Genomic DNA, 15046 nt, shown 5'->3' with positions numbered 1-15046 from the left:
TGCATCTGGAGTCTGGCTGTCCTCTGACGTCAGGGGTGGGTCTTCAGCATCCTGCGATTGGGTGCGTGGTGGCAAACTTAAGGGAGAACAAGGACATGTCATTAGTTTAAGTCATCACACTAACACTGTGCATGCCAGGACTCTGGTGAGACCATGGAGATCTGCATCATGGTGCCATCGTCTTTCAATTATCAATGGAGAATCCAGTTTTGAGGCTCCCATCACTGAAGAGACTGCACAAGAATGTTTGCACAATCCGAAACTCTCACCTCTGTGCACTGCACTCTTATCTTCGTCTGACACCCCAGCCTCTCCGTGGCCAATTGACTGAGGTGCGCGCCAGCTCCCCAGCTCAAGGGGGTCCTGCTCGTATATGGTTAGGATTCAGAAGTTTGGGGGCCTCCGCCTGTCTGCGACCTTTCAGTGCTCTTATGGGCCATCTTCTCCTGAAAGGACAAAGGAGTATTGATTAGTGCCATTGCAGCCTGGCTAACCCCACCTGAGGAGCACCTTGCAGGGCACATCCGAGTTGTGGCCTGCAAGCCGCAAGGCACTCAGGCCAAGCAGCCAGAGCTCACCCCCTTGGCTAACTCCGGTGTCATTGACAGTTGGCACTCACACTGGGGGGTGGGGGAAGGCCAGCCCTTAACACTTAAACACACTGATCCACGCCAACACGGTACTCACCCTTCCTGAGCGCAGCAGGGCATTAAAACCTCTTGTGGCACTGGACACAGGTTCGCTGCACCACATCATGGCTGCTGACCAGCACTGCCACCTCCTCCCAAGCTCTTTTTGTTAGGTGCGGTGGCCTCCTCCATCCATCACTGGGGACAAGGGTGTCCCTCCTGGCAGCCACCTCCTCCAGGAGGATTGCGAGGCATTCATCAGGAAAACAGGGATGGGGCTGAGTGCCCACCAGACCTGCCCTCCCGCCTGGTGTCTGTAGCCACATTTGTATCCATAATTTTTACTCTCCTGCTCACCGAAGATGCCTTCGTCGCCGGCAGCCTTCCAGGGCCTGACTATGCCCGTTTTAAACCAGCCGCCCTGTCGCCATTGGGTGCGGCGGCTGACAGGCCCCTGCCTGTCCCTTCCCTTAATTGGCCCACCAATGTGCAATCGCGGGTGGCGGGTCCGGGCCGCTCCTGCCTGCTGACCCCAGAATTCTGGCCATGTAAATACTTTAGGGCACGCTCCCAACACTCAGGCTGCCATGTAAAACAGCCTCAGTACTTTATTTTCCATTGATTTTCAGCCTAAATTATTATTCATGAGTAAGATATCCATTAGCACCTCACAGTATCAGTTTTGAGCCAAAATGGAAAGTAAAATTCAAAGCGTTACCATCCTTATCATTCATCAGAGGGGAATCTGAGGAGAGGCTGAGCTGATCAGCACCAGTGGTGCAGTGGACATTGTGGTCACCCATACTGATTAATCAGTCATAGTGACCATTTAGGTTACTGGCTAAATCAGGGATGATAACTGGACTCTATTGTATTGTTATATAGCCGTTTCTCAGTACTCCAGTTTTAGAGTCTATATTAACTTTGGATGATCTAGGCAACAAAGAGTTGAAAAAGAAGCCAGCATTTAATAATTCCACTGATTCACAAACTCACCGGCATTCAATAAGGTGTCAGACTAAAGGATAATAGGCAAGATAAGGGCTCACAGACTTGAGAGTAATATATTAGCATGGATGGACAGTTTGTTAATAGACAGGAAGCTGAGAGTAGGGATAAGCGGGGCATTTTCAAGTTGGCAGGCTGTAACTGGTGGAATGCAGCAAGAATCAGTGCTGAGCCCTCAGCTATTTACAATCTATATTAATAACTTAGACAAAGAGACAGAGTAAAGTATCCAAGTTTTCTGACTACAAAGCTGGGCGTGAATGGAAGTTGAGAGGAGGACTCAGGCTGCAAAGAGATATAGACAGGTTAAGTGAGTAAGCAAAAAAAGTGGTGGATGGCGTATAATTTGGGGAAGTGTGAGGTTGTTTACTTTGATAGTAAGAATAGAAATGCAGAATATTTTTTAAAAAGTGTGAAGCTTATAAATGTTAATGTACGAGTACATCTACGTTCTCTGAACAAGGAACACAGAAATTTAGCATGCATGGTGTAGCAAACAATTAGGAAGGCAAATGGCATGTTGGCCATTATTACAAGGAGTACAAGAATTAGGAAGCTTTGCTACAATTGTATAAGGTTTTTGTGAGACCACACCTGGATTACTGCACACTGAATTTTACTCCCTGCGGGCAGGCGTGCGTCCAACCCGAATGGATGTGAAACCATGCAATATTTCGCTCGGCAGGCGCGCGCAAAAGTCGGAAGAGTGCCTACCGACAATTAAGAGGGCAGTTAAGCCTATTAACGGCCCAATTGTCAGCGATTTTTAGTGGCCCATTCAACCTTACAGTTGGTGGACGGGTCAATTGGCCAGGCGGGCTTTACATTTTTGATGGAACCTCATCCAAGGTCGGGATGAAATCTTAGGATTTAAAATGAAAATAAATATCTGGGGTCTGTTTTTTTTAATGAAGTATGCTTTCAGGTGCTTGATTGTGCTGCGTGGACATTTTTGCAGCATTTTTGTGCTTTCTTTTATTATTTGGAGGTCTGCAGCTCCCTGAGGCATCTGTCTGCATTCAGGGAGCTCAATGGGGGCACTCACAGTGACATCGGCGCTTGCCCTCTTCTGCCCCCAACGGCAGTGTTGAGCCTTTCTCCAGGCATGTTTCACGCTGATCAGCAGTGTAAGATCATGGTTGGGGGCCGATTGCAGGTAGAAGTGCATTTCTTGTCTGCTTCCGGGCCCGCCGATCACGTACACGCAACAAGCACAAAGTTCAAGCCTTGTTCTCCATTTATAAGGAAGAATATATTTGCCTTGGAGGTGGGCCAGTGAACGTTCACTAAATTGGTTCTTGGGGTGAGAGGGTTGTCCTATGATGAGAGGCTGAGTAAATTTGGCCTATACTGCCTGGAGTTTAGAAGAATGAGAAGTGATCTTATTGAAACATAAAATTCTGAAGGGGCTTGATAGGGTAGACACTGAGATATTATTTCCCTAGCTGGAGAATCTAGAACACGGGGACACAGTCTTTCAGATAAGGGCTCTGTCATTTAAGACAGGGATGTGAATTTTTGGTATTCGCTACCCCAGAGGCTTGTGGATGTTTTACTATTGAGCATGTTCAAGGCTGAGATAGACAGATTTTTGGTGTCTCAGGGAATCAAGGGGTATGGGGAGCAGGTGGGAAAGTGAATTGAGGCAGAAGATCAGCCATGATCATATTGAATGCTGGATCAGACTAGAGGGGGTGTGTAGGCTACTCCAATTCTTATGTTTTGTCGACATAAACTGCTGCAACCCTGTCAGGAAACTGCTGCAATCCTGTCTTAGCAGCAAGTGATAGGCAGGGCTAAGCGATCCCACAACCAACAGATAAGATCTAAGCTCTGCAGTCCTGCCACATCCAGTTGTGAATGGTGGTGGACAATTAAACAACTCACTGGAGGAGGAGGCCCCACAATTTCCCCATCCTCAATGATGGAGGAGCCCAGCACATCAGTGCAAAAGATAAGGCTGAAGCATTTGCTACAATCTTCAGCCAGAAGTGCTGAGTGGATGATCCATCTTGGCCTCCTCCGGAGGTCCGCAGCATCACAGATGCCAGTCTTCAGCCAATTCAGTTCACTCCACGTGATATCAAGAAACGGCTGAAGGCACTGTATACTGCAAAGGCTATGGGCCCTGACAACATTCTGGCAATAGTACTGAAGACTTGTGCTCCAGAACTTGCCGCGCCCTTAGCCAAGCTGTTCCAGCACAGCTACAACACTGGCATCTACCCAACTATGTGGAAAATTGCACAGGTATGTCCTGTAGACAAAAAGCAGGACAAATCCATCCTGGCCAATTACCGCCCTATCAGCCTACTCTCGATCGTCAGTACAGTAATAGAAGGGGTCATCAACAGTGCTGTCAAGCGGCACATGCTTAACAATAACCTGCTCACTGATGCCCTGGTTTTGCCAGGGCCTCTCAACTCCTGACCTCATTACACCCTTGGATCAAACATGGACAAAAGAGCTGAACACCCGAGGTGAGGTGAGAGCGATGGCCCTTGACATCAAAGTTGCATTTGACCGAGTGTGGCATCAAGGAGCCCTAGCAAAACTAGAGTCAACGAGAATCAGGGGGGAAACTCTCCACTGGTTGGGAGTCATACCTAGCATAAAGGAAGATGGTTGTGGTTGTTGGAGGTCAGTCATCTCAGCTCCAGGACATCACTGCAGGAGTTCCTCAGGGTAGTGTCCTCGGCGCAGCCATCATCAGCTGCTTCATCAATGACCTTCCTTCCAACATGTCAGAAGTGGGGATGTTTGCTGATGATTGCACAATGTTCAGCACCATTCGTGACTCCTCAGATACTGAAGCAGTCTATGTTCAAATGCAGCAAGACCTAGACAATATCCAGGTTTGGACTGATAAGTGGCAAGTAACATTCACACCACACAAGTGTCAGTCAATGACCATCTCCAATAAGAGAGAATCCAACCATCGCCCCTTGATGTTCAATGGCATTACCATCACTGAATCCCCCACTATCAACATCCTGGGGGTTACCATTGACCAGAAACTGAACTGGACTAACCATATAAATACTGTGACTACAAGATCAGGCTAGGAATAGTGCGATGAGTAACTCGCCTCCTGACTCCCCAAAGCCAGTCCTTCATCTACAAGGCACAAGTCAGGAGTGTGATGGAATACTCCCCACTTGCCTGGATGAGTGCAGCTCCAACAACACTCAAGAAGCTTGACACCATCCAGGACAAAGCAGCCCGCCTGATTGGCACCGCATCCACAAACATTCACACCCTCCACCACCGACGCACAGTAGCAGCAGTGTGTACCATCTACAAGATGCACTGCAGGAATCACCAAGGCTCTTTCGACAGCACCTTCCAAACCCATGACCACTACCATCTAGAAGGACAAGGGCAGCAGATAGATGGGAACACCACCACTTGGAAGTTCCCCTCCAAGTCACTCACCATCCTGACTTGGCAATATATCGCCGTTCCTTCACTGTCACTGGGTCAAAATCCTGGAACTCCCTCCCTAACAGCACTGTGGGTGTACCCACACCATATGGATTGCAGCAGTTCAAGAAGGCAGCTCACCACCACCTTCTCAAGGGCAACTAGGGATGGGCAATAAATGCTGGCCCAGCCAACGAAGCCCACATCCCATGAATGAATAAAAAAAAGAATCAAACTATAAACTGTCGAGGTAAAAGACAGATCTGCATCAGTAAATTGTGGAACTACCCTTCAATCCCACATAGACTCACTTGCTGCAGGAGTGCACACTAGCTTCGACTCACTGTGAATTATCTTAGAAGAGCCTCCCATCATAACTTACCTTATACCACCAGTGTCAATTAACCGTCAGTCTGAGCGTGCGAATAATGGAACTGGTAGGAACATAGTTAGCTAGACAAAGCTAATTAGATTAACCCTCCCTGCCCCCAGTAATTGGTCCAACTGCTGTTTTATTCATGATGATTTTCAATTTACCGATATTAAACCCATGTCAGAATTTGCGAGTGGGCATAAGTATTATCCCACAATCTGAGTTAGTACTTCAAATGTACTCTGCATGGTGGCAAATTGGTGCTAAAATCACAGCCACATTTCTTATGTAAGTAATAAAGAAATGCACAAAAATTACAGCTGGTTTAAACATAGATTGTGGAGAAACAAGGTTATTTGGCCAAACTGGTTAATGCTCCACATGAGTGTCCTCTTACTCAATTTACTTAACATCACTCCTTCAACATATCCTTCTATTCCTTTCTCCTTCATGTGCTTATCTAGATTCCTCTTCAATGCATGTCCACATTATCACCAATAAGTAAAGAAGTTACTTCTGAATTCCTTTAGAGGATTTATTGTTGACTGCCTTACATTTATGACCCCTAGTATTGGTCTCCCCAACAAATGGAAATATCCTTTCTATGGCTATTCTGTCAAACTCCTTCATAATGTTAAAGACCTCTATCGGGTCCTCCTCAATCCTCTGGAATCCTGTTCAGTCTTTCCTTCCAGCACAATAAATTATCTTCTGCGTCAGAAAGTGAGTGAGAGTCAGTAACAAGCCTGCACTTGACAATAGTTTGTGACATATACAAGGCTGTCTAAAGTTATGCTCCCACGATGGTGAGTTGAGCTGTCCAACAACAGAATGAAGAATAACTTGATTAAACTCCTGGGATTACTTTCCCTCCCAGCCTCGGGAAATGGTTCTGTTCCCACTCAGGATGCTGTCAACAAGTTGAAATGTGTTTGTGCATGATCCTGTCAACTCACTGGAGATGCCCAAACATGCTCCTATTTCTCAACTCTTGTAGTCATTTAGTAATGCTGTACACTCTTACGAGGGCTTATGCTAACATTGCTCAGGATTAATTCACATACTGTCATATGATTAATCATAACCACTTGTTAAGATTATGATCTTGTGTTTTTGATTATTCAGATATCGTAAATTTTCATCTAATTTTGCCAAAATTAGAACGGTTACAATTAATTTAATCATGCTTGGTATTATTGTGGATAATTCAAAAAGCAATTATTCACTGTGACAATGCAGTTAAGAAAGAATGTGGTTTGTCATATCAGAAGGATAAAATAGAGGTCAAGAGTGGGTGTATTGCTGCTGAATACTGTTTTAATGTGACCCCATATGTGTGCAGTTCTGGCCGTCAAATTATACGCAAAGGAATTACAACAGGGATACAGGCTATTTGACCCAACCAGTACTTACCCTTCATACAAGCAAATAGTCCTAATTGCATTTATCGGCCCATTTCATTTTTCTTATTATTGATCACGCTGTTCCTTTTGAAGTTTTTTTTTTGCAAACTTTGCCTCATACGTTTTCACTCTCTTAACTTCTCTTTCTTATTCTCTTATAGTTTTTTTTCCATAATTAGTGTTCTTACAGGCATCAGGCTATCTTCTTCAACTTATTTATCCATGGCATCATAAAAGTATTGGTTGTTTCCTTTTAAGAAATACCATTTATTCTGTAGCGTTTAAATTTCTTTTTAAAAACCATCCCACTGTTGCTGTACAATCCTATGTACCAATTTCTCCCACCTCCCCCCAATAAGCTCACTCATCTTTCTAAAATGTACCCTAATTAGTCAGTTAGGTTTTATACTCACTATCCTCCTCACAAGTTGCATTTTAAACCTTACCATATTGTGGTAACTACTCTCAAGGTGTTTGCCCACATTTAGCTTATCTATCTGATCTACTTTAATATCCTTAAACACATTTAACAGCCTCTTTTCCCCCATAAGTCCAATGCACTCCTTGAGGAGGATGCCCTTTATACATTAAAAATTCCATTCCCTTTCCTGTTTACTCTTCCTCTGTCCCAGTCGATAAGTGGATAATTAAAATCTCCTAAAACAATTATTTTGTTATGCTGATTCATCTCTCTGATTTGACTATAAATTTCCTTCCCATAATTTGTAGGGGTGTGATACCGCTCTATGTAACAAGCCCTTTTTTTAACCTTTCACCTCCAACCATCTTCCCTGTCTGTACTCCTTCCTTATCTACATCATCTCTCTCTGTACAACATGTATAACCTTTTTAACCATTATTGCCACTGCACCTAACTTTTCACAACTTCTCTTTTCAATCCCCTAGCTACCTATCTAAATATAATTATATACAGACATGTTTGTTTTCTATTTTTGTCCAGTTTCCATACAGGTTTCTGTTAATTCTTGCTGTAAAATATTTTATTTTTCACAGTGGATTGCAATGCATGTATTTAAAACTTTTTTTTGCTTTAATGTTACTCGTTCACCTGTGTATTTTTTTTGTCCATTCTATCCCCAACTATTCAGTCTATCCCCTATTTATAACTAGTTCATTTGATTTTATTCCCCTGCTCTATGTATCTCTTACTAAATTGCTCTTTGCATGAGTTACATTAAAGTATTTGAGAGGATGAGTGGCAAAAGGATGTTTACAACATGGGAGACTTTGAAGTGATGTAATCTAAGATGCACAAAGAGAAATAATTTTTAAAAATGCTTGAAGGGTCCAAATAACAAGGGAATCCAGAAGATGATTTAAAAAGTAAGGTTGACCTTCTCCCTCTTCTCCAAAAGATAAATAGATCTGTAAAATAATTTAACAGGTTCAGAGTGCTTTTATTGGTCACCTAGTCAAGTAGAGAAATGTAACATATCAACATCCATTAAACAAGACACATATACTACAAGTTTTTAAGCTGTGTTTCTCACGTGTCAGTGCAGACTCGATGGGCCGAAGGGCCTCTTCTGCACTGTGTGATTCTGTGTGAATGGATGTGATCCCCATCTAGGTATAACATGGTTGCTGTAAAATTTAGATCATAAATTCTACTCATATTATAGTTCCAGTACTCTTCAATATAAGTGGGTAGACTAAACTGGATCAGCCTCTTGAGTCTAAGTAATATGAGATAGGATTCTTTCATTCTAACAGTCTTGTTAATATCTTTGTACAGCATCTACAAGGAGCAAGATGCAAGAGCAGAAACTGAAAGATGGGAATGGTGGTTTGAAAAGGGAGGAAAACTGACTTCAGCCCTCTCATCTGACTCAGGAATGAATCTGCACTGCATATGAGCATGATCCTCTGCAGCAGAATCTTCATCAGTTCTGGTCATGGTTGATTTATGTTCCTTCTTTTCACAGATTTTCTTTTACCAGGGGTTTATTTCTTTTTATAACCTCCAGTTAGAAAGTTTCTTAAGTCATTTTAGAAAATTATTTTGCTAAACATTATGCCTTAAAGGTCATATTTTCCTCTGTGTGAAGTTTAATAAAAAGTGTAAACAATAGAGCAAGACTGAAGGGAGAAAGTATCTTACTTGCCTTCTGACTTTTACCACTACTCTTATTGTTTATAAAAATTACCCCAGAATAATCTGAACCCTGTAGCTACACACAAGGGGCATTGAGTACACTAAACCTGCACAGAGTATATTAGCTGGTCCTCAGCAACCTCCACCTCTGCTAAATTTTCAGCTCCACTCACCTGTGCTTCCCTTCTCTGGCATATCTCATGTGATTTGCGTTAGTCTGTTCCTTTTAATATAACATTACTTGCTACATTCTCAGTATTTCTCTGTCAATGTAACAACTCCCATTTCAAAATTCATTACTTATATTTGCATATAAAGAAAGGATGCTACTTTTAGCTTGATGCTCTGTTCAAGTTATAATGCTCCTGCTGGGTCCTTTCAGTAGTTGAGTCTGTGATGCACATCCACATTGTTTGTATCTGGCATAAATTTGAGTTTGCCCTGTTGCAAATATTCTTGCATTTCTTACGTTCATCAAGACCTTGTGTCCAGTCAATGAAGTGGAATTCCATCAAAAAACTACCTTTAACAAGTTTTGTACACTATAATTAGATGCACAAAACATTTGCGTTTCTATTGGTTAAATGCTGGGAGGCTCATTGTTATGTGTTCAGATTAGTCATTTTTCAAACTCTAGTAAAAATTCCATGTTAAATGAAATCATCTGTGGGTCGGTAAAAACTGATGAAATTAAGGCAATTAACAGTCTAATCATAAAGGAGGAAAATATGGCCCTAAATATCTAGCATTTGCACAATGTGTGCAATTTCAATTTTATTAATGTTTTTATTTATGTCTAAGATTTTACTTTTTACAAACTAGAAAGAAGTTTGTAGTTGAATTGTCTTCAAGTTGCAAGCAATGTGCCTATCAATTTTGTTAATGATACAAATGCTTTAAGTTTGCAATAAGAAAAACCTTGCATTTATATAGCACCTTTCAGAACCTCAGGATGTCCTTTATTTACAGCCAATATAATGCAGGAAATGTGGCAGACAGTTTGCATATGGCAAAGTCCCATCATCCATTTAAGGTGTTAGTTGAGGGATCAGTGTTGGCAATGGCACAGGGAGAACTTCTCTGTCCTTTGACTAGGGCCATAGGATCTTTTACATCCGCCTGAGGGAAGACAGAGCCTCAATTTTAACATAAAATACAGCAACTCTGACTATGCAGCGCCCCCTCAAGTACTATACGAAGTGTCAGCCTAGATTATGTGCTCAAGTCCATGGTGCGGGGCTTGAACCTACAACTATACTACCACAAAGCCAAGTTTGATATCTATATGAGTAAGATGTAATGATGTGGTGAACTGCACTATTGCTTTTGATTTGTGCATTGAAATGGTACCAGATTCTGTTTTTCAGAGTTTTAAACTGATGCACTATTTAATTTTGCAGAGGTATCAACAGGTGTTACTAGCATTATGTACAAAGGAATACGAAGGAAATATTAAGCCACATTACTGAGCATTGGCTTATATACCTCAGACATACAAGATTTTTAGCCTTCACAATTGAAATGCAGACTACTAAAATAAAACGTTGCTGAAGGTCTCAAATGTTTTGATGAACAAATTATGAAGTGAGATCTGTGCAGTAATATTGGACTTGTGGTAAATGCTTTTAAAATTGCCCCCTGAACTGGCTGTATTAATGACTCAGACGGTTGGGATGACTATAATGGTGGATTGCTTTGTGTTTGTGACAGCTGACTGTGAAAATTTGGGACACTGTTCCCATCTGTAATAACTCAACATCATCCATGCAGATAATTCATGGATCTAATTTATCGTTGAATATAAATGGTTAATCAGTATGTGGGTTAAATATCTTCCTATATTTCTGATTAAAAGCATGCAGAAGTCTGTACTCATGATTTGTTCAGCAAGAAATCTATTTGTACTGCACATTATGAATTAAGGTACTGTTTTTATAAATTTTTTATACAGTAAATAAAAATCTGCAAAGTGTCTGTACAAGGTTATTTTTTGTTATAGCCGAAGATTCAGGAGCACAAGCTCAATTATTAGTCTATCCTCTTTTTGAAAAAGAATTCCAGCAGATGTGTTCGCTGTCATAATGTTTGTCTCCGTCAGTTACGTAAGAACTCAACAGTACACCTCTGCTACTTGCAGACGGTTTCATCTAGTTGAAGCAAGGGTAGATGAAATATTAAAATAATGAAACCAAAGTGAAGTAACTTAATTTCCTCTCCTATTTTAAAGCTGGTGATACGTTGAGCTGCAAGTCCATAGGTGGAGCTGGAAATTGGAATCAAAAAGGTGAAGCTGCCACAGCTAACAAAAGAGCAGAATGGGCCAAATCTCCAATTTTGCTCTCTATCCCATTTTCCAATGTTCGAATCATTTCTAAGGAAGCACATCTCTTAAAATACCCCTGTATTGAATAATGTGTCAGATTGGGGGAGGAGGATCACTGCAGCATAAAATTTAGCAGCACAGTTCTCTGCTTTGACAAATGGCCACACGGAAGGAAGTGTTCTGTATGTTGGAAACACCTGTTTTAGTATATAATCTGATCCTTGCACAGTACGGTTGGTGCCAGTGTGCTCAGGTCCTGATCCTATACCCGAATTATGGCATGAGTGCCACAGTTGGAAGCTACAAATATCTGGCATCTGTCCCATGAGCTTTGCGCACATGTAACAGGATCCCAGCATGATATTTGCTGACTACCCACATTAGTGTGCATTGTTAGTTTGTATGCCCAGCAACAGTTCCTACCTTCAAATGACCCACCTAGTGCTACACAAATACCAAATAAATAATTAATGGTATCCTCTTCCACCTTGCAACTTTTAATCCTTTATTTTAAATGATAGTACAAGTCAAAGAATAAGTGCTGTCAGAAGCTTCAATTATACAAGTAATAGTCTCAACAACGTCCAGTTTCATAGCCAGTTATGTGATTCAATGTAAATAAACAGACTATACTGAACACTTTATACTTTAGTATAAGTAACAATTTAACATTACACCTTTTTAAATCAAAAATCACATTCTCAAGGGAAAATAAAATTTGACAAAGGATCAAGTCACTATTTGTAACACAAAAAGCTGAAGGTAAACAAATTGCGATACAGCAGTCACGACAATAAAAAACATAACTGAAGGCAGCATTAACATTTAGGTAGATTTGTTTCTCTAAATTGGTTTATAAATTACATTTTCCAGTTATTAAATTTGTATGTTGTTAAACTATTAGAAGGATTTAAATGCATATTTATTATCTATATCCGCCTTTGGCTGGCAATGACTAACATGATTAAACCTCTGCAATTGGGCCCTAATACACAACGGTCAAATGTTCACCCAACACATACCCCCCTTAAAGTGTTGAACCAATTAAGACACCTAGTGCTGTAATCTCACTCAGTTCAAGTATAAATGCAGATTGAGAGATAAATTGAAGTACATGGACATCATGGATTGCAGAAACTGGGGATGGACACAATGGAACAAATTCAGTGCAAGTCCACCTCTGTACTGGTGTATTCAAATCTGCACCAGTATTAAATCTACCCTCAGGTGAGTCTAGTTCAAACCAACACAAAATTAGTTGCACATAACTCATCTATCTGTTAGCCTCAGATGGAAGCTGGATTGCAGCTTCAGCTAGATCTCCACTCGATGGAACAAGGAGATAAGATAGTTCAGACCAATAGTCATTATGTAAGGGTCTATCCACTTTGTCCCTTCCACACATAATATCCCAGTATCTTTAGCAGAATGCTACCTGTAGGATCCTGGAAATCAAGGCTGGTAATTTCCCTGAAGCTGGTGAGTTTGCTTTGTACAGTCTTTCAGTGAAATAACAGCAAGAGATCTGGAGCAGCTCCAAGGAATGCTCTGGCCTAAGACCTGTAAGGTTTTAACAGTCCTTAAGCACAAACCATTTCCTAATACAACAAAAAAATGTGATCAAAGTAGAATCATCCAACTGCATTCAAATGTGAGATTGTGGACAATAACTCTTCAAAGACTGCCTTCAAATTTCAGGGAACCAAAACTGACTTAAAGCAGCAGTTAAAGAAACTCTACTGTCACTAATTCACAGCAACTAGAGATCGTCTCTAACGAAAATGTTTAAAACAAATTCACTTGGCCGTTCTGCTTCCAAGAATCCACATACAATGGTTAGGAGATTTTCTTCTGCATATTGTAATATAATTACATTATTTTATATTATAATGTAATGTTCTTTAAGATTGTTTGTTTACTGATTTAGAGTGTTGAGAGATACTGTAACTTCGCTTCAGCTGTGCCTCGACTACAGAAAAAGAACCAGAAAGTGATGGAATATCCTCCCTCAGTCAGAATAAAATCAGCTTTAAAACACTGGGCAATTCAAATGCATTTATTTCCTTACTGATAGATGGAAAGTTCAACTGTCAGGGGGCTGCAACACCTCGCTATATCAGAAAGAAAACCTAGGAGTTCTACTCTGTTCACTTAAGCTGTGAGAAGGGACTAGTTGCAACCAAAACCTGAAGATAAAGCTCTATCCCTTGACACTAATCTACTAAAACATCTCACCATTGATGTAATAGCATAGTTATTCTAAATGACCAATTGTATGCCATAGCTGATATTCCCAGCAACCAAAGGATTTATTGTGTCCATAAAACATTCAATTATCTGTTGACATTGCTCCCTCTCTCCATCCCTTTGCTAATTAAGGTTATCCAGCTCCTTAAGATGTCTACTGATACAGCACTAAGTGCCTTTTGCTGAGAATCTAGTATTCCTATCTACTATTATTAATAAACTTATAATCTAATGAGTCATCTAGAATATGCTGATATCCTTCATTTTGTTTTCACTGTTACAAAAATTGATTCAGGAAAACATATCTTTAGGATTGCAAAATTCTTACTAAAATAACACAATGGTTTGTCACTCGTTTTAAAGTGGACACCATGATATGAAATCAGCAACTACAGGAATCATAAGGATATTCCTAAAGCAAAACCATGATGCTTAGTTCTGAATTGCACATTAGATTGAATTCGGAAGTCCTTCACTCTGCCACGTGCAAAACATATTAAGAGAATGACTGGCATAATCTCATGTTTCACTTGTGATGCTGATTTCTTCAAAAGCAAAACCAATTCCTTTCTTGCACGAGTAGCTGAACCATTCAGATGTGGAAGGTTCCAGGTTTGGTCGCTGGTCCGTGCTGAGTTTCATCTAGGGCAGTGGAGAGTGGTGCTGCAACTGTCAGCAGTTAGGGAAGGGAAAAAAGTCAGACAGGACCCATCTCCAGATTACTGTTGAGCACACTCTCACTAGAATTGTGCACTGCTAAATACCAAGCAAAGAACTCAGCTGTAATACTTCCCTACTTGAGGAGCCTGTTTAAGCTTAATAAAGAAATAATAGCTTCTTGGGCACATTTGGCACCTCTAGAATTCTAACCCTGCCAGGGCAGATGCCTGAAGGGGTATGGGCAGATAAACTAATTAGAGAGGGGAAGAAAAAAAACTAACAAAGACGACTGGGAGACTCCGGTGCATTCAGTGTCTGCTCAAGTTCCTGCTTCAATTCCGGAATGCCCCGTGCTTCCCAGCCTTGCTGATGAAATTCTTCAAGAGCTCATGGTCCATGTCCGAAAAGCCCTGTGTTTGTGTCACGGCTGTCAAATGATTGACACAGAACTTAAAGCAAAACTCTTCCAACCCCTGGAAAAACAATTCAGCACTTCATTTATCCAAAAGCAATTCAAAGCAGTTAATTACCCATAACATTGTTTAAAGGTGACAAGCTAGACAGACCTTGATTATTGTTCCTTTTATTAACCTACTGTAGGAAAAGTTACTGGGAAAAAAATGTACCCAAAGTCCATTTTAAGTAGCATTACTTTGTGCTGTTGCTCCAATAAAGGTGGTTTGCAGCAAACCAAATGTGGCTGCAATCTTTGGACTACTGAATTGGATGACAATTCAGTTTTATATCTAGCGCCTTAAATGTTATGGTGGGTGAGGGTAAGGGAAACACTTCTTTTGCTGGATTTTGGATAGTTCTGTAGACTAACTGACTACCTGAGAAGGGGGACAGGCAGAATCATGGAAA

General features: G+C 41.1%; 2 protein-coding genes across 5 annotated transcripts in view; one reads left to right on the top strand and one right to left on the bottom strand.

Moving 5' to 3' along the window:
* rb1 (retinoblastoma 1) overlaps positions 1-10926 on the top strand; it is a 237032-nt gene extending 226106 nt beyond the window's left edge. For both annotated transcript variants that reach the window (XM_078559465.1, XM_078559464.1), the window contains one exon: positions 8593-10926. In XM_078559465.1, coding sequence (XP_078415591.1) covers positions 8593-8666 — 74 coding nt within the window. In that variant the 3' untranslated portion in view covers positions 8667-10926. The remainder of the gene's footprint in view (positions 1-8592) is intronic.
* An 830-nt stretch (positions 10927-11756) lies between these two features.
* Positions 11757-15046, bottom strand: part of LOC144691407 (RCC1 and BTB domain-containing protein 2-like) — a 60634-nt gene continuing 57344 nt past the window's right edge. For all 3 annotated transcript variants that reach the window (XM_078559468.1, XM_078559467.1, XM_078559469.1), the window contains exon 12: positions 11757-14655. In XM_078559468.1, coding sequence (XP_078415594.1) covers positions 14515-14655 — 141 coding nt within the window. In that variant the 3' untranslated portion in view covers positions 11757-14514. The remainder of the gene's footprint in view (positions 14656-15046) is intronic.

Source organism: Cetorhinus maximus, chromosome 16 (genome assembly GCF_964194155.1).
Source record: "Cetorhinus maximus chromosome 16, sCetMax3.hap1.1, whole genome shotgun sequence".
Lineage (NCBI taxonomy): Eukaryota > Metazoa > Chordata > Chondrichthyes > Lamniformes > Cetorhinidae > Cetorhinus > Cetorhinus maximus.
This window is presented reverse-complemented; position numbering and strand designations above follow the sequence as displayed.